At 48.1% G+C, this 18,814-nt stretch overlaps 1 protein-coding gene across 2 annotated transcripts in view; it reads left to right on the top strand.

Moving 5' to 3' along the window:
- camsap3 (calmodulin regulated spectrin-associated protein family, member 3) overlaps positions 1-18,814 on the top strand; it is a 138,787-nt gene that overhangs the window by 101,775 nt on the left and 18,198 nt on the right. The window contains exons 6-12 of one of the 2 annotated variants that reach the window (XM_069927218.1): positions 506-645; positions 3,396-3,489; positions 4,276-4,324; positions 6,020-6,096; positions 11,077-11,152; positions 11,289-11,381; positions 13,758-15,888. In XM_069927218.1, the coding sequence (XP_069783319.1) occupies positions 506-645; positions 3,396-3,489; positions 4,276-4,324; positions 6,020-6,096; positions 11,077-11,152; positions 11,289-11,381; positions 13,758-15,888 (2,660 nt within the window). The remainder of the gene's footprint in view (positions 1-505; positions 646-3,395; positions 3,490-4,275; positions 4,325-6,019; positions 6,097-11,076; positions 11,153-11,288; positions 11,382-13,757; positions 15,889-18,814) is intronic. The other variant, XM_069927219.1, reaches the window with a different exon arrangement.

The following is an 18,814-nucleotide window of genomic DNA, read 5'->3' as shown; positions in this document are numbered from 1 at the left end:
GTGTAACCAAATTTCATGTTTGGTAGCAGCATTACAGGTGAAAATTTGATTAAAAAAAAATTAATTAGTGCAAAAGAAGAGAGAAAGTGAGGTCGTGTCTGTAGTTCATTGTCCATTCAGGGATCTGATGGCAGTGGGGAAGAAGTTGTCCTTGTGCTGCTGGGTGCTCGTCTTCAGGCTCCTGGACCTCCTTCCCGCTCGGTGGTGGGGGTCTTTGAGGATAGAGGCTACTTTCTTAAGACACCGCCTCTTGTGTCCATAATGAAGTGGAGACTGATGCCATGACGGTGCAGACCGAGTTGGCTTTTCCTGTCTTGTGCATTGGCACCTCCACACCAGCCAGATAGCTCTCCATAATGCACCTGTAGAAGTTTTCGAGAGTCTTTGGTGACGTAGGTCTCTAATTGGGTGTCTCACCGCCTGGTGGCAGATTACTACTGATGTGGGTGTTTATCATGACCATTCAAACTTTTCTCTTCCCCCTTTCTCAATCTACTCTTCCCAGATATTTGCTTGAAGGAAACCATGTCCGTGGCCGACAGCCTATACAACTTGCAGCTGATTGTGGAGTTCACGCAGGAGTACCTGGGCAGCTGCTACCACCTGGGTCTGGAGGACATGCTCTACACCCCGCCGGTCTTAAAGGTAATGAGCTCAAGGCTGCATCAGTCATGGCGCTCCACAAAGTAGTCAAGTTTATTGTTATCCGATTGCACAAGTTCCACCCAACGAAACAGCTTTCTCCGGTCCTCAGTGCAAAGCACACAGACACACAACCAGACATCACACGCATACAGACAAACCATACATATGCACCACAAGTAGTCATATACCTGTATGCAAATACAGTCGTGCGCTGCATAACGTCCATTCGTGCAACGTCCGACTGGTATATGTCCATGGTCCCATAAGGTTATAATGGCGGTCAGAGAACGGGATGTAGCAGACGTAGCAGACACAACAGCTTCCTGCACGCAACACGTGTATCTCATGTCCTGTAAACAAAGCAAATGCACTGCCAGGCATATAAAGGTTCAGTACATATATAACCTATAATATATGTGTCTTGGTAGTCATAATAAACACCTTCGATACTGGCTTATGTATGTACTGTACTTTCTATCGTTAGTTTAGTGTGAACTTTACTCATAAATAAAAGGTTTATTGTAGCCAGTACTTCGGTTTGTAGGCAGCAGGCATCCAACCTCATGTATTGCTTGTCTCTTGAGTGTTGTAGCTTTGCTAAGTACACAATATGATGTTCGCACCATGTCCACATCACATCCTACTTCAGGGAGTGTATCGTGGGCGTGAAGTGACGTGTGACTGTAAATAAGTAGACATTGTTTTGTGAATATGACAGCCTTGGATGATTAGTATGAGGAGTTCTTTTGGTCGTTCAGCTGCCCGTGTCACACCTGATGGCCTTGGTGAAGGTGGTCATCTTCCTCTAGAATCGAGAAATGAAATCTGGTTAACGGGTGGTTAATGTGAATGCGAGTTAGAGCAGCCATTCTCAGCAGGGGACAGTGGGGACCACAGGACATTGAATTGGGGGGTGGGGGCACGGACTGAAATCATACATTTTTTTATGTAGTCGGTAGGAGGGTATAAAAAGATCCAACTAAACGACTGCTTCACAGGGAAGGGGCCCATAAACTTTAGGCAGAGTCCTCAGGGGGCTATAGGCAAAAAAAAGGGTTGAGAATAATGGCCGGGATGGAGGATAAAATTGGAAGGAAAAAGGGCAAGCGATTGCAGTGTCCTGCTGTGCAGTAGGACTTGAGAGTGTTTGTGCATGAATTGCAGGTGCAACAGGGTAACAAGAAGGCAAATGGAACGTTGGCCTTCATCGCTGGAGGGATTGAATTTAGGAGCAGGGAGGTTCTGCTGCTCCTGCACAAGGTAGTTCTGGCCTCTGAACTTGAGGAAGGATGGACTGGCTTTGGAGACATTGCAGAGGAGGTTCACCAGGTTGATTCCAGGGATGAGGGGGTTTAGCCTATGAGGAGAGATTGAGTCATCTGGAACTGTACTCGCTGGAATGTAGAAGAATGACAGGGTATCTTATAGAAACATATAAAATTAGGAAAGGCAAAGATAGGATAGAGGTAGGTAAATTGTTCCCATTGGTAGGTGAGACCAGAACTAGGGGACAGAGCCTCAAGATCCAGGGGAGTAGATTTAGGATGGAGACGAGGAGGAGCTGCTTTTCCCAGAGGGTGGGGAATCTGTGGAATTCCCTCCCCTTTGAAACAGTGGAGGCGACCTCATTAAATATATTTAAGACAAGGGTGGATAGATTTTTACAAAGTTGGGGAATTAAGGGATATGGGGAAGAGGCAGGGAGGTGGAGGTGAGCCCATCAAATCAGCCATGATCTCATTGAATGACAGAGCGGGCTTGACTCCTGCTCCTATTTCTTAAGTTCTTATGAAATGCGTGGAATTGGGTTGGGGTGATTTCTCTGCAAGCCAACATAGATTAGATGGGCCAAATGGCGTGAGCAAAAATGAGAAATATTAAAGTATGATAAGTACCTAACTTGATTTATTGTTATTTTTGTTGTGGGGCTTTATGAAGCATTCAGACCCCCCCCTCGAGGAACGTTGCTCGAATGATTATAGATTGAGTAATATTCGCTCCTGCGCTTGGGGCACTGTTGTGTTATTTTGCGTAATTAGTATTTTGATGATTCATTTAATTTTCTTCATTTTTGAAATGTGAGGCAATTTGGTTCCAAATTTAAATTATTAGCATAATGAGGAACAGCTGTGTATATTATAGTTCACTACCTCGAATGTCCCATAATGTTTAAATAATAGAGGGGCAGCATGGTGAACGTAGAGGCAGCTCGGTTTGTGTAGTTACTGCGCCAGCAACCGGGACCAGGGTTCGAATCCCGCGCTGTCTGTAAGGAGTTGTAACATTCTCCCCGTGTCTGCGTGGGCTTTCCCCGGGGGCTCCGGTTTCCTCCCACCACTCAAAATGTACCAGGGGGATGTAATTAGACGGCATGGACTCGTGAGCTGAAATGGCTGGTTCCTATGTCTAAATTTAAATCGTGTATAACATGGGCCATTTGTTTACACAGATTGCCTACCACGGGGACTAAAATCCCCATCTCTGACTTCTGCACCTCTTGCGCATCCTCTTTTTTTAAAAAAAAAACGGTTTGTGTTCAGTGTGCTCCTTCAGCTCAGACAGAACTGTACAGCACAGAAACAGGCCCTTCAACCCAAATCATCCATGCTGACCAAATGGCCCCACTGAGCTCATCTCATTTGCCTTCACTTAGGCAAAATCACCCTAAATTTTTCTATCCATCTATTTCTCTCTGTAGTCTTGTGCCGTGGATGTGGTTGGGATTGATATAGGCACGTTTCCCTTCACAGATTAACATCTTGACGTTTGTGGCTGAACTCTTCTGGTGGTTTGAAATTCTGAAGCCTGAATTTGTCCGCCCGAGAGAGATGCTAGATCTGGAAGGTAGGTTCTATGGTAGATGACTGCTATGTTAACCATTTAGAAGACCAGAGGTTCTAGGACAGGGGTGACCAAACTGTGCTTAACGTAAGTCACGTACGCTAAACTTCAGATGTTTGAGAGCTGCAACAATCACGCAATCACAAGCCACGTCCACCAGGACTACCATTGTACGATTCCTGTCTCAGCTAACATATTTCCACGATCCACACATTGTACGTCAAAGAGCCACGGTTTGGCTGCCGCTGTACTAAGAGATGCATGGTGTCACTCTGACCATCAGTCGAAGAAGATGAAATGATCCCCTGACCTCTCCAGTTACCACTGCATTGAAGCAGAGAGAGTAAGACAGGATGGCCCACCAGAATTTGGACAGGGCGAAGGTATTTCCAGCCCACTTGACTTCTGTCTCCACTGAGGGGTATCCCGAGGGCTTGTTGAGTACTAACCTGATGATCCTATTCACGGTCTCGCATCTTATCATTGCCAGACCCCTTAACATGAGTATTGGCACCTCCGTGATTCAACCACTGTCCTGACCTCCCTCAGTGGATGAAATTCCTGCACCTCCTTAGTGAATCCGAGGTGGCGAACTACAGTGTCCATGGCCACAGTCTCACTCGCTCACTTGGAGTGATGACCAAGCACCAGTGAATGAGGCAGATGCCATGGAACATCACCCCCTGTGATGGCTAACTGCACAGTGACCTATCCCAAGGTGCTGCTTGTTTCTGCTTGATTCTTTTGTGCTGGGAAGTAGCAAGGACCAACTTGTATCTCCCCTTACAGATCTGCCAGGGAGTGGACCCAACACGCCCATAGGAGCTGGGAGCTGCAGGTAGGGCGTTGCGTCAGGTGGCACTTACCGCAAGAGGGGAATGCTCTTGTGGCAATGTTAAATCAAATCGAGGGGTGGAGGGAAGGGTGTGAAGATGTTCTGGCTCTGACCCACGGTTGTGCCCAGTGGCACTGATACTGGGGACAATATCCTGGCTCCGACCCACACCCAGTGACTCTGATTCTGTGAATGATATCCTGTCTCCGATCCACACTCAATGACGCTGATACTGGGGACGATATCCTGGTTATGACTGCACACCAGGGGATTGCCATTCTGCCCATCAGACTTTTACACGCACTTTCAAATTTCCACCCTCCCTTGCCCTGACTCTTCATATCTGCAGAACTTTTTACTGCAGTTTCAGCTTCCCGTCACTTACAACTTTCATGCCCTCTATTTTCAATATGGGAAGCTGTTTGGTCCATCAAACCTGTGCTAGCTTTCACAACAATCCTATTCCCTGGTGTTCCCGTGAGCTATACTCTCTCACATGCCATCAGCACCCACCTCACCTGATCCTGCTCCCACCCACCTACATTAAGGACAGTTTACACCAGCCAATTAATCTGCCAACTCTCTTGTCCTTGAGATAGTGTGTGGGTGAGGGGAGAAGGAGGGGCTGCTGCTTTCAGTCTGCTGTATGTACAATTTTTGGAAATTTATGACTGCCCCTGACCTACATATTTTTCCAATGTAAATATCATTGTGGAACAGATGTCTTTTGATTGTGCTTCAGCGGAGAGAGCTGGGTGGCGACATGATGTACCTCATCACTTACTAAAGCAGATTCCGATCACTAAAAGGTCCCAGCCCCTTACTCGAGACCAGTCGTTCTCAACCTTTTTGTTTCCACTCACATCCTGCCTTAAATAATCTCTTATTAACCACAGGATGCCACAGGGATTACTTAAGGTGGTATGTGAGTGGAAAGAGGAAAGGTTGAGTCTGTTTTGAAAATTCATTTGTGCAGGTCTGTGTTGTGTGGAGTGAGGTTCTGACAATTTGAACTTCGGTACAGGTTGTCTGAAGTAAAAATACACTGTAATGCTGGGGGTTCTCAGCTGGTCTTTCTGCATCCGTAGAAGACAAAGATATAACGCCGACGTTTCGGGCCTGAGCTCTTCTTCAAGGTGTGAGCAAAAAGCATGCAGGTGTCTGAATTAAAGGGCTGGGTAGAAAGGAATAATGGGCAGAGGGAGGAGGGCAGACCAATTGCAAAAGGTGCTCATTGAATATGGGTGGAACACGTAAAATTCGTCTGTTTCTGTTCGCTCTGTCTTCCCCCCCCAAGCAAAACCCATCTTTCCCTATCTCTCTTCCTGTACATTCTCTCTCTCTCTCTCTCTGTCCCCCTTTCCTTTTCGTTGCTTCCTTTCCCCCAGCCTGCCTCCACAGAGCCAAAAATAACCCTCCCTCCCGCCAATTCTCTCCTTTCATCTCTCCTGTGTTCCATCCATATCCAATTAACACCTTTTATCTGTTGGCCTGTACTCATCCCCTTGCCCATTCTTCCCCATTTCTCTCCCCAGCCTTTTAATTCAGACACCTGCGTGCTTTGTACTTGTCCCTCGAAGACATTGGTGATATACTTTACCTCCTATGGATGCTGAGAGACCCGCCGAGTTTCTGTGTGGTTATACAAGGATAAGTGCAAATTGCTTTAATTGACGTGGAACTTTCTGTTTGTTTCAGCCATCTTCCCGCCTTCCTCCTGAAGCAGCCTTTCCTGCCCGTGGTTCAGCAGTTGTCCCCAGTGAGGAGCAGCTCAGGTAATGAGACCCCCTTCATCCATTGCCTTCCCTCGACGTGCTTGGTTCCGAATTCCAGTCGGCTGGGATTTCTCCAAGAGTGGGAGGGGAAGGTTAAATCTTCTTGCCCTGTTGTCAGCGAAGGAGTCTGTCTGCAGCCTGGTGTTTACATAGTTTGGATAATTGTATTGCCGTGACATTGATCGTGGAAACTCACCTGTGCCAGTGCCTCAGATTCTACTGAGGTTTATGATTTAAATGTAATTTTTTTTAAATGTGGACCTACACCACGGCAACAGGCCCTTTCGGCCCACCAGCCCATGCTGCCCAATTTACACCCCATTAACCTACCCCCCCCCCCCCCCAGTACGTTTTGAAACCAGAGCTCCTGGGGACAACCCACGCAGATATGGGGAAAACGTACAAACTCCTTACAGACAGCGCGGGATTCGAACCCTGGTCCTAATTGCTGGCGCTGTAACAGTATTGCGCTGACCACCCCAATACACCGATGATCCGGTGTATTTTCCTGAGCAGGCGAAACCTCTAAGGAGCTCTCCCCAGTGCCAAGGAACGGGGTTGCAGGGTCAGACATGGTAAAACTGAATGGGGAAATGATGGATACAACGTAAACTAGTGAAGCATTTGCTTTATCTGGACAATGTCACCACCGAAGTCGGTTGGTAAAGAAATTAAACGCATCATGCCCAGGGTAATAAGAATGCAAGAAACAGGAGCAGGAGTCGGCTATCTGGCCCGTCGAACCTGCTCCGCCATTCAATAACATCAAGTAATCTGGCCTCGGATTTAGCTCCTATTCCCCAGAATCCTACCATGCAAAAACCTTTCTGTGTCTGAGGCAGTCTCCACTGCTTCCTTGGGTGGAGAATTCCACAGATTCAAGAGACAAGGTTCAAGATTCTTTTATTGTTATATAATGAAACAGAAAATATGATATTACGTGAAATTTCCTTGAGTTGACCGTAAGGCATACAAAGATTTGCCATCAGCCCAAATTGCCCGGCGCCCCTTACAGCCAGAGAAAGAGAAGCAAAAGAGAGGCCCCCCCATCCCTCCAGTGTCACTGAGTGTCCGTGGACTCGCCTCTTTCAGCCACACAACCTTCAGACCAAACCATCAGCTGAGCTCCAGACGGACACCTCCGAAGCCTCAGGAAGCCTCCCATCCTGATTCTGCTAACCGGTCGGTACCCCCTCCAGACCGCAGTTATCAGCAGCTCGCATCCTACTCCCCGAGTCCCGACAGCCTGCACCTGTGTGTTCTTCAGCCTTAAAGAGCCCTTCACCTGTCCACCACCAAGGTCACCGGCCCATGGGTTGTCTCATCTCCTTCTCCTTCGGGGAGAAGCAGCTCCTCCTCATCCCATGTCTTCTCCCCCGAAACTTGAGAGGCTGCATCTCCTAGATCTAGTCTCACCTACCAGTGGAAACAACTTGTTAATAATTTTGTAAGATCCTGATGCTAAGCTGCTTTGTTGCTGTAACGTGTCATTAGAGCAGATCAGTTGCATAATTTGCTGTTAGTTGGCTATTATTCTATAATTATGACCTACTGTTAGAGCTACACACCCACAGGATATTCTACAAATGAACAGCAAATGACTAAATTTATCCTGATGACTGTTTAAATCGTCAAGGGTCTGGGTATTTGTGTTGTATCACAAATCACTGGATGTATATTAGACCAAAAGACATTGGAACAGAAATAGGCCATCAGCCCATCAAGTCTGCCCCTGCCATTTAATTCCGAGCTGATCCGTTTCCCCATAACTGCCCGGCCTTCTCCCCATAACCTTTGATGTCCTGGCTCATCAAGAACTGATCAATCTCTGCCTTAAATCCATCCAATGAACTGGTCTCCACAACCACCTGTAGCAACAAATTCCACAGATTCACCCCCCTCTGGCTGAAGAAATTTCTCCGTACTGTCGTTCTAAGCTGTGATAGTACAGATCTATCACCAATGTACATAGTGTATATAGTTACTGTATCTAGACTGTGCTTACAGCGATTGGCTGAGAGCTAAGACACACCTATTGTCTGGGCCTTAAAGGGTTGTGTCCCTAGGTTCGCTCCCTCCTATGTACTGCAACAAATGCCACCCCCCACGAAAGGATGTTCCTTTTCCCGAGGAAATCAGAATCAGGAACCACTGTACCGGCATGGCTCACCGTCCCTGGCCCCGTCCTTTTGCGACGCCACGTCCGGCACTCAAAGAACGACCCCTTGGTCAACCGAGTGACTCTACTCCACGCGAACCCACATTACGCCTACGTTGAGTTCCCAGATGGGCGGGAGGACACTGTTTCGGTGCGGGACCTAGCTCAGGACGCGGTAGACCCAGCAAACCCCCCAACCCAACCTTCCCCAACTCTTTATTCCCCAGGCCCCGTGCCGCAACAGAAGGACCAACAACACCCCAACGACCCGGGCCACCCTGCCGACAACACGACTGGGGAATTGAGTGACGGAGCAGTCGCACCCGACGAGCCCGCTGGCGACACCACTCCAGCGACCCCAATCCCGGCACCACGGCGGTCACACCGGTTGGTCAGACCCCTTGACCGCTACAGTCCTTGACCTACCCCTTCCTTTCATTCTCTCCCTCGTTTTTGTTTTTTTTCCAGGGTCAGTTCTCCAAGAAGGGGTGAATGTGATAGTACAGATCTATCACCAATGTACATAGTGTATATAGTTACTGTATCTAGACTGTGCTTACAGCGATTGGCTGAGAGCTAAGCCACACCTATTGTCTGGGCCTTAAAGGGTGGTGTCCCTAGCCAGGTCGGATCATTCCGGACTGGTCGGCCACCTGTGAAGAGCTCCTGTCTTTTGCTAATAAAAGCCTTGGTTTGGATCAACAAGTCTTTGGTTCTTTCGACGAGCTCTACATAAGCGAACGCCCTTTAATTCTGAAGTTGTGCCCTCTTGTCCCACATTCTCCCAACCTTTCTACATCTATTCTGTCCGTGCCTTTCAACATTCAAAAATGTTTCAATGAGAACCCCCCTACCCCCTTTCTCCGAAGTTCCAACGAATAAGACAGATGCCAAGTCAATGGCAGAGATTGACAGGTTGTTGATGAGCCAGGGCATCCAAAGTTATGGGGAGAAGGCCAGGCAGTGGGGCTGAGTGGGGAAGTGGCGCCACTCATGATTAAGTGGCAGGGAAGACTTGATGGGCTGAATGGCCTATTTCTGCTCATGACTTGGGTAATTTAAAACTCAACATTTATCTTCACTTCCTGTTTCTCACCTGCTGATACATATTCATACCAGGTGGCAACTGTCTCAATTAACCCTACTGGCGGGAGATCGTAATTACAGTGTGACGTTGACATTGGATCCTCCTATAAGCGTACAGTTTTCTTTTGGAGAACATGTCAGATAGAGTTGGACAAAAAGGCCAGGTCTAAGATAAGCCAAAGGGCCTATTTCCATGCTGCACAGTTCTGTGACACCAAGATGATTTACTCTGGAGGTTAATTTGACCCATCAAGTGCTTGAAGGTTGCTATTGGCCACAAGCAAGATCTTGTGCTCAGCAGGTAGTCAAGCTTTCCTGGGTGGGAAAGTGCCGGGCTTTCGAGTGCCAGCAGCGAGTTTCTCATGGGGAAAATTGTTGTGGCTTCAAGCTGTGTGGCAGCGGGTTTGCAAGGGTACTAGGCATGATGGAAGCAGAGCGTGAAAGAGGGCAATCGCTCACCTTTGCTCCATGGTTGCCAAGTCACAGTCCCCACTTGGAACAGGTCTCTGGGTACTTGGACCAACCCTTGATATTTTGTCCATTGGCTTAAGGTTAATGGCAGGGGGAAATTGTATTCCATTTGTAAAAACCACAATGCTGGAGAAACTCAGCAGGTTAAACATGAGTCTTAACCATATACTTTATACAGCAAAGAAAGATACAGAACCAACATTTCGGGCTTGAGCTCTTCATCAAGGTGTGAGCAAAATGGAGGCAGGTGCCTGGACGAAATGATCCCTGCACTACACAGATCTTTCCCTCTCCTCCCCTCTCTGCTGTCCTTAGGGTCAACTCTCTCCACTCATCCATCCCCCCCTCCCCGGCACCTTCCCCTGTGGCCGCAGGAAGAGCCACGTTTGCACCCACACTTCCTCCCTCGCCACTTTTCGGGGCCCCAAACAACCTTTCTAAGTGAAGCAACACTTCACTTGTGAATCTGCAGGGGTCATCTACGGCATCCGGTGCTCCCGCTGTGGCCTCCTCTAGTTCAGAGAGACTGGACGCAGACTGGGAGATCATTTCTCTGAGCACCTTCCCTCTGTCTGCATCAGTGACAGGAATCTCCCAGTGCCAACCAATTCAAGTCTGCACCCCACTCCCGTGCTTACATGTTTGTCCATGGCCTCATGCACTATCCCACTAAGACCACCTGTAGATTAGAGGAACAACACCTAATTTTCTGTCTGGGCCACTCTCCAACTGGACAGCATTAACATTGATATCTCCGGTTCCTGCTGACCACTCCCCATTTTCCCTCCCTTCCCCATCTCTCTGTCTCCTTTCCTCCACCTCTCACCCCCTTCCCTCTCCATTCACAGAGCCACCCCTCTCCCCCTGTTCATCGATGTGCCCTCCCTCCCTTATCTACCTATTGCCTCCTGCCTCCCCTCCACCCACTCCCCCACCATTTTGTTTGGGAGCCTGCTGACATTCTGCTCACCCCTTGATGAAGGGCTCAAGCCCGAAACATTGGTTCTGTATCTTTATCTTTGCTACATGAAGGATGCTGTTTGACCTGCTAAGTTTCTCCAGCGTCGTGTTTTTAGTTCAACCACGGTGTCTGCAGATTTTTGTGTTTTACTCCGGTGTTCCATTTGGATCTTAAGAAACCACCTCTTGTAAATGTCCTTGATGGAACTAGTTGGAGTGCCATTGAGGTGATGTCACTGGACCAGATGAAGCTCTGCCTGCTTTTTACTCCATTTAAATCCAAACACCTTTGCCTATCTCCCCAGGTTCCCTGCCTCACTCTACCTCAATGTCACAAGTTGATTCCTTTGGAAAGGGATGGGCAAAGAAACAGCTGAAGAGGTAAAGTATCACCGACACAAATGTTGGGGTTGAGGGAAGGTGAGACACCCTGTCCGGTTGGTTCACCCTGTGATGTGAGGCCTGCTCGGATTCCAGTGCATTTCACTTTACACATACTTTGTCTTGCTCAGTGCAGAACTGGCCGAGATGCACCGAAAATTGAAATGAATTTCAGTGAATCTATTCCCATTCCTCTCCACTCCAGTTTGGTCAAGACTGGGTTGACAAGGTGATTTGTTCTCCCTTTGCTTTGATCTCCACTTCCAATATAAATTTTCAGTAGTGAAATGTTCTGGTAAAATGGATTACTATTGGGTTAAGGTTGCTTCTAATATCGTACAATATTGTCCAGCTTTGGAGCCAAGTCGGGAAGTCTACTTACAAAAAGGGTTGGGCTTGAATCTTTCTCCGTCCTGAAGAGATTTCTTTAATTTTGAGAATTGCTGGTCTTATTCCAAATTTTTTTTCTTTGCAACAACTCACAATAAAGTAGCAGTTCCATTTGGGATGGTTAGTTGATGGTCAGCAACGAGGGCCAGACAATTCTTCAGTGGTTGTGGAGAGGGTGGGCAGCCAGATTGCCCACTCCGCAGCTTGTAGCTCCACTTCCATCAAAGTTTGCATTATGGAGTGTGATGGAAACAAGAGTGTGTTCATTCTTGCTGCAGATGAGGGGTGTGCCCAATGCTCCCACACAGAAGCAGGCCCCCAATACTCCCACACAGCAGGTCCCCAATACTCCCACACGGAAGCAGGCCCCAATACTCCCACACGGAAGCAGGCCCCTTGCCCTTGCGTGTCCATCCCGAATGTCGTGCGTCCGCTGAGATCAATATGTTTCCACCTCTTGATCTGTGCCATGGCTATACACACACTGTCTCAAAGGCTAAGATCCAATCTCAAAGATGAACGAATGTTATTAATTGTGGTGAAATAACTTTGCATTTTTAATTGAAGGGCAGTAGTCGTGTTGCCAGGATGGCTGGATGTGGTCCCAGGTGGAGAACTCAAGAGAGGACTGCTTATTTGTTGAGACCCATCATCCATTCAGAAACCTGATGGCGGAGGGGAAGAAGCTCTTTTTGTGCCGCTAGGTGCCGACTTCAGGTTTCCGTACCTCCTTCCTGATGGCAGCAGTGTGAAGAGGGCGGTGGGGTGGGAGGGGGGGGGGTCCTTGAGGATGGAGGCTGCTTTCTTAAGAAACCACCTCTTGTAAATGTCCTTGATGGAGCGATGGTGCCCGTGATGGCACTGGCCGAATTCACGTATATCTGCAGCTGTGCCCTGAAAATCAACAGAGAGAGCTGAGAGTGAGGGTCAAGATTTGGGGAACACTTGGACTGGAAGGTCAGAGAGGTAAAGGTCAAGGGTCATCTTTTCTTCTCAATGCAAGTCTGTTGGTCTCAGCAGAAGGGAAGCAGTATCCAATTTAACATTTATCTGTTGCTATGGAAGGTTGTTAAGGATCTCTGAGAGAAACGGCCTCATTTAACACATGAGGAAATAGGCCACTGAAGCTACAAAGAAATTTTGTTCTTAACTTTCTAAATTAAGGTTATTACTCACTGCAAGAATTGAATTCATTGCTGTCATTCAGAAGAGCAAGAGATTAAATTCAGTGGCGAATCTCTCAAGAGTTTGCTGTAAGCAGTCAGGAATGCTGAGGGGGTGAGGGGGTAAATGTTCTCGCTGGGAGCAAGAATTGGAGAAATCCCACCGTCTAGGATCCACTTTGGGGCTGGGGGGGAGGGGGTGGGATTGATTTGGAGTTGCTTTTTCAGCACTTGGGACTGAATGGAGTTACGTGGCCAATGAAAAGGGTAGGTGAGATTGGAACAAGGAGTTAGGGGGCAAAAGTTTAGATGTAACATGAGGGAAAACCTCTTCACTCAGAGAGTGGTGGCTGAGTGGAATGACCTTCCAGAAAAGGTGGTTGCAGCAGGGTCAATTTTGTCATTTAAGAGAAGGTTGGATTAGTGCATGGATGTGAGGGGATTGGAGGAGTAGATAGGTGGGACTAGAGGAGTTCACTTAAATCAGTGCGGACTAGTTTCTGTATTGTAATTGTTATATGGAGAGAGATAACAGAGAAAGGCTGGGGTAGTTCTTAGAGCAAGAGGTTGGGAGGGTGTTGTGGAAATGGACAAGAGCAGAGAAGGGATGATGGAGGGGTCAGAAAGAAACCATCAGATGCTTCAAGGGTTGGGAAAATAATTTAACACTTGGGGCAAGAGATGGAAAAGCATGATGCAAGGAAAATTTTGTTGACGGAGTCATTATGATCCAAATTTGACTGGTTGAAGGCATAGTGTGAAAAGATTTGAGAATAATGAGAAAAGCTAGGAGGGAAAGTACAGGGAATGGGACTGATGGGATTGCTCTACTGGGAGCCACTGTGGACTGAATGGGCCAAACAGTCTCCTTCCATGACAAACCATGGCTGAGCTCACCAATCAAACCCTTTTGATTTAGCAAATATCCTTCTCCCTTCTCCACCTGGCAGCCTTTCCAATTCTTGATTACCTGTTGCGGCCGACCCTGCCTTTCCTTTTGTATGAGCCACCGATCGTTAACCTGAATGGGCTCCACCCTCTCTCCTATGCAGACCACTATCGCAAGCCATCTCCTTCAGCATCCCCTTCGGGCTGGACAGCGATGTGGACGTGGTCATGGGCAATCCCATTGGCCTGATGAGGTCTGTCAGCTCCGACAACCTGTCTACCAATGTCTACCAACCACACAGCAGTCTCCTGGGAGCGCCGTACGGTTGTGCCGATAACACTGGTGGTTACTTGGGAAAGGAGGCGGTCGTGGGAAATGGCAATGGGCACTTGACGGCGCCCAGGAAACGGTCGCAGTTGCCCAAAGAGCATCCGGGGTACCAGATGCCTGTTGAAAATGGCCTGGTCGATGATCATAATAACTACATGGAGTTGCCCACCATTGAGGAAGCCTTAAAGATCATCCACAACTCGGATAAACTTGAACCAAGGCTTCGTCCTGAAGGAGCGCCAGATGGCTTTTTCTTGCACAGGCCCAATGTGACAGAAGAATTTGTGAAACCCAAGGCGAACTCAACCCAGTGTGACCTTAATCCTTCTTACAAGCCTGCCAACACAGCAAAGGATTCTGGGATCACTGCCCCAGGTGAAGACCAGGCAAACAGTGGAGAAGTCCAGTCCGAAGATAGGAATTTTTCACGGGATGACGACTCGGTTCTGCGAGACAACAGCCTGGATTCAGATGTGGAGGACTCGTCCAGGCCCGCCCTGGAGAAGGACGGCACCAGCAAGGATGAATGCACATCGTGCCTCAGCTCCCTGAGTTCGCAGGCGGAGAGCGTGACGTCCTCAGGCTCTGGAGTCAAGATGACCAGCTTCGCTGAGAGGAAAATGAAGAAGATCAGCCCAGCAGAATCCAAGTCAACCGCCTCACAGAAGACTACGCCCGACAGCGTGGATCTGAACGATCAGGCGATGGCCTCCTGGGCTCAGAGATCTGATGAGAGTCCCAGCAGGAACCAGGCACTGGCCTCGGAGATGACGCAGTTGGGCATCCGTCTGGAAGAGAAGCGGAGAGCCATCGAGGCGCAGAAGAAAAGGATAGAAGCCATCTTCGCCAAGCACCGGCAGAGGTTGGGAAAGAGTGCCTTTCTGCAGCTGAAAAAGAAAGAGGAGGGCAGGGAGTCGGAAGACAGCGGCTCAGGCACTGAGGCAGACAAGAGGAAGTTGTCCCTGGAAGAACGGTTGTCAAAGATCGAGGATGATGACGAAAGTGAGAGCCCAACCCCATCGGAACTGGCGGGAAGAGGTGACATGACGACGGAAAAACGTGAGGAGAGTCTTGGCAAGAGCCAGGCAGAGAAGCACGTGAAGCTCAATGTGCCAGCGTCTCCGAGGGAGGCCGAGGCAGACGCCGACGTTGGGGAGTACAACAATGCCGTGGCGAGGCTCAACTCTGCCTTGTCCTCGCTGCAAGTAGACATGCAGAGGTTGCAGCAACAGCAGGACTCCTTGATGGAGAAGAAGAACGCCCAGGCGTGGGTGATTCCCGCTCCCAAGTCATCCTCACAGAGGCCAACGCGCGACTTCCAGCCTCCTAGGTCCACTGAGTTCTCGTCCCCTTCACCCTCGCCCTCCCGCAAGCCTGCTCCTTCTGCCACCCGTTCTCCCCAGGCAGCCCAGAAGAAGGGGAATCCCACCCCTCCCAAGAGCCCGAGGCACTCGCGCCCCGTGGAGTTGAAGATACCGCCTTTAACGCGCGTCCTCACCCCTCCACAAAATGTGGACTCCCTGCCCCACCTCCGGAAGTTCTCCCCAAGCCAGGTGACAGTGCAGACGAAGTCTTCCATTTGCTTTGGTGAAGATCAAGAGGGGGAGATGGATGTTGAAGCCAGGCCAAAGTCAAGGCCGGTTGGCCCACTGGCAAGGATTGGCAGCCAGCCAAATGAGCCCTCGTCAGCAGAACCTGTCAGCCCTGCCTTTGACCTTGAAAACGAAGGCAACCTCAGGCCGGTGGGACCAATTGTGCCTCAGAGGACAAGCGAGCAACTGGATGGTCTGCCTGACGCAGCAAGGAAAGAATATCCCTCCTCTGTTAAAAGGACTAGTTTAATCGAGATCCCACTGTCGTCCTTGAAGGGCCCAGAAGATGGTGAAGACAAGCAAGAGGGCTTTGCAGACTCAACAAACGACCACGTGGACGTGGACCAGAAATCTGTTGGCTTCTTCTTCAAGGTTGGTGGCCGTCTTCTATGGTTCCTTCCTGCATTACCGTCTGCTCAGGCCATGGGGGAATGTGGGGACTTGGCAATGTTTTGAACATCATTGAGGTTATATTTGAGTGCATTCATGAACCTCCTTGTGGCTTGTGTTAGAATTGGGTCCTCTTTGCTTCTTTCAGAAGCTCATTAAAAACTAAAACTGATCTCAAACCAAGCCATTGGTCATCTCCACAAATCTCCCAACTCGGCCAATTCCATTTGGAATGTGTAAAGTACCAAAATTATTTTTAAAAATTCAAAATTTATTTAGAATCTTGAGTTGCTGTTGGTTTATCTGTCCACTGTGTGGTGAGAGTATCTGATGTTGAGAAAAGAATATTCAATCTGAAGTTATTGTATTGTATGGATTCAGCTACAATCCACCAAATGACTTCAAGATGAGAGATAAGAACATAGGAAATAGGAGCAGGAGTCGGCCACTCGGCCCGTCGAGCCTGCTCTGCCCTTCAATGAGATCATGGCTGATCTAATGATGGGCTCATCTCCACCAACCTGTCTTTTCCTCATATCCCTTAATTCTCCTACTATGGAAAAATCTATCCAACCTTGTCTTAAATATATTTACTGAGGTCACCTCTACTTACCCAAAGAACCACCCCAGCCTTTCTCTGCCTCTCACTCTCATCTCTATCCTTGGGTTACCTTCCACTCCACTCCTCATATCCGTCCTAAATCTACTCCCCTGGTTCTTGAGGCTATGCCCCCTAGTTCTGGTCTCCTCCACCACTGGAAACAACTTTCCTACCTCTATCTTATCTATGCCTTGCATAATTTTATATGTTTCTATAAGATCCCCTCTCATTCTTCTAAATTCCAATGAGTACAGCCCTAGACAACTCAATCTCTCCTTATAGACTAACCCCCACATCTCTGGAATCAACTTGGTGAACCTCTCTGCACCACCTCCAAACCCAGTACATCTTTCTTCAAGTAAGGAGACCAGAACTGCACCCAGTTTTCCGGATGTGGCCTCACCAATACCTTGTACAGTTGCGGCATAACCTCCCTCCTCCTAAATTCAATCCCTCTAGCAATGAAGGACAACATTCCATTTGCCTTCTTGATAACCTGCTGCACTTGCCAACCAACTTTATGCGATTCATGCACAGCACTCCCAGGTCCTTCTGCCTGGCAGCATGCTTCAATCGCTTGCCATTTAAAACATAATCTGATCTTCCATTTTACCTTCCAAAATGGATAACCTCACATTTACCAACATTGTCCTCCACCTGCCAGATCCTTATCCATTCTCTTTACCTATATGTCTCTACAGTCTCCCTGCACAATTTGGTGTCATCAGCAAATTTTGATAGACTATAATCAGTGGTTCTCAACCTTTTTCTTTCCACTCACATCCCACTTTCAGTAATCCCTATGCCATCGGTGCTCTGAGGTTAGTCAGAGGTTGCTTAAGGTGGGATATGGGTGGGAAGGGAAGGTTGAGGATCATTCCTCTCGACCCAATTATTACTGAACTATTTTGCTTTAGGAAAATGGTCACTGGCCCATTTCCTTTGGAGTTCTGAAACCGTGCACATAATGAGTCAATTAGGGATGATTAAAACTGTGGTTTTCAATCCTTTTTTCTTTCCACCCACAGACCATCTTAAACAATCCCTTACTAATCTCAGAGCATCCATCTAGGGATTACTTAAAGTGGTATGTGAGTGGAAAGATAAAGGTTGAGAACCACTGCCCTACACTGTCCGCTCTTCCAGATTGTTAATGTATATTGTGAACAGTTGCGGGCCCAGCACCGTCCCTGCGGCACCCCGCTCACCACTGGATGCCAACCAGAAATACATCCCTGTATTTCAACTCTCTGATGAGATGACTCTGCTGGAGGAACTCAGTCGAGGCCCCTCATCAAGATTCTTTTTCACCCACGGATGTAGCTCAACCTATCGAGTTCCTCCAGCAGATCCATATTTGCTCCAATTTCTTGCATCCACTATCTTTCTGGACAAGAAATGTTGAGGAAGGTGACCCAAAGAATCAATGAGGGTCACCTTAAAGTGACAAGAATTAGTTTAGCGAGGCTTTGAACCTTGGGTGGATTAAGACTGATCACTGGTGGAATGCTTAACATTATGAATATGCAAGAGGTAGTGGGTGCAGAAAGGCAGCAGGATGTCCTTAAGGAAATAAACACCTGCACAATGATAAAAACATCAACAAACCTGTGTCCAAAACGAGAAGAGGAGAGGGTGTATGGGATAAGAATTCTTGATCATGATAAAGACCAATGTAAACTGAGTGCACAATCCAATCCCATTTTGGATTGATCCGAGAATCCAGTAATGGTTACAGATTTCAGATTTATTGCCAGAGTAAACACATGACTGCACATACATCCCTGAGGTTCATTTTCCTATGGGTGAGGCAGAATTACCACTTATTGGTAGTGCAAAAAAAACTGTTCTCAACGTTCACATGTAAACAGATAAAGAAATGTAAACAAACTGTGCAATACAGAGAGAAAAGTCGGGGTCCTTAAATGAGCCCGATTGAATTTGTTGTTGAGGAGTCTGACAGTGGAGGGGTAACAGCTGTTCCTGAACCTGGTGGGGCAAGTTTTGTGGCACCGATACCTCTTTTCTGATTGCAGCAGCGAGAACAGAGCGTGTGCTGGGTGGTGTGGATCCTTGATGATTGCTGCTGCTCTCCGATGGCAGCGTTCCTGTAGATGCTCTCGATGGTGGGGAGGGTTTTGCCCATGATGTCCTGGGCCGTGTCCACTACCTTTTGCAGGGCTTTACACTCAGGGGTATTGGTGTCCCCATACCAGATCGTGATGCATTTGGTAAACACACTTTCCAGTTTACATCTTTAGAAATTTTCCAGGGTTTCTGACGTCATACTGAAGCACCACAAACTCC

Source organism: Narcine bancroftii, chromosome 3 (genome assembly GCF_036971445.1).
Source record: "Narcine bancroftii isolate sNarBan1 chromosome 3, sNarBan1.hap1, whole genome shotgun sequence".
Lineage (NCBI taxonomy): Eukaryota > Metazoa > Chordata > Chondrichthyes > Torpediniformes > Narcinidae > Narcine > Narcine bancroftii.
Note: the sequence above shows the minus strand (reverse complement) of the source record. Positions and strands in the feature narration are given on the sequence as shown.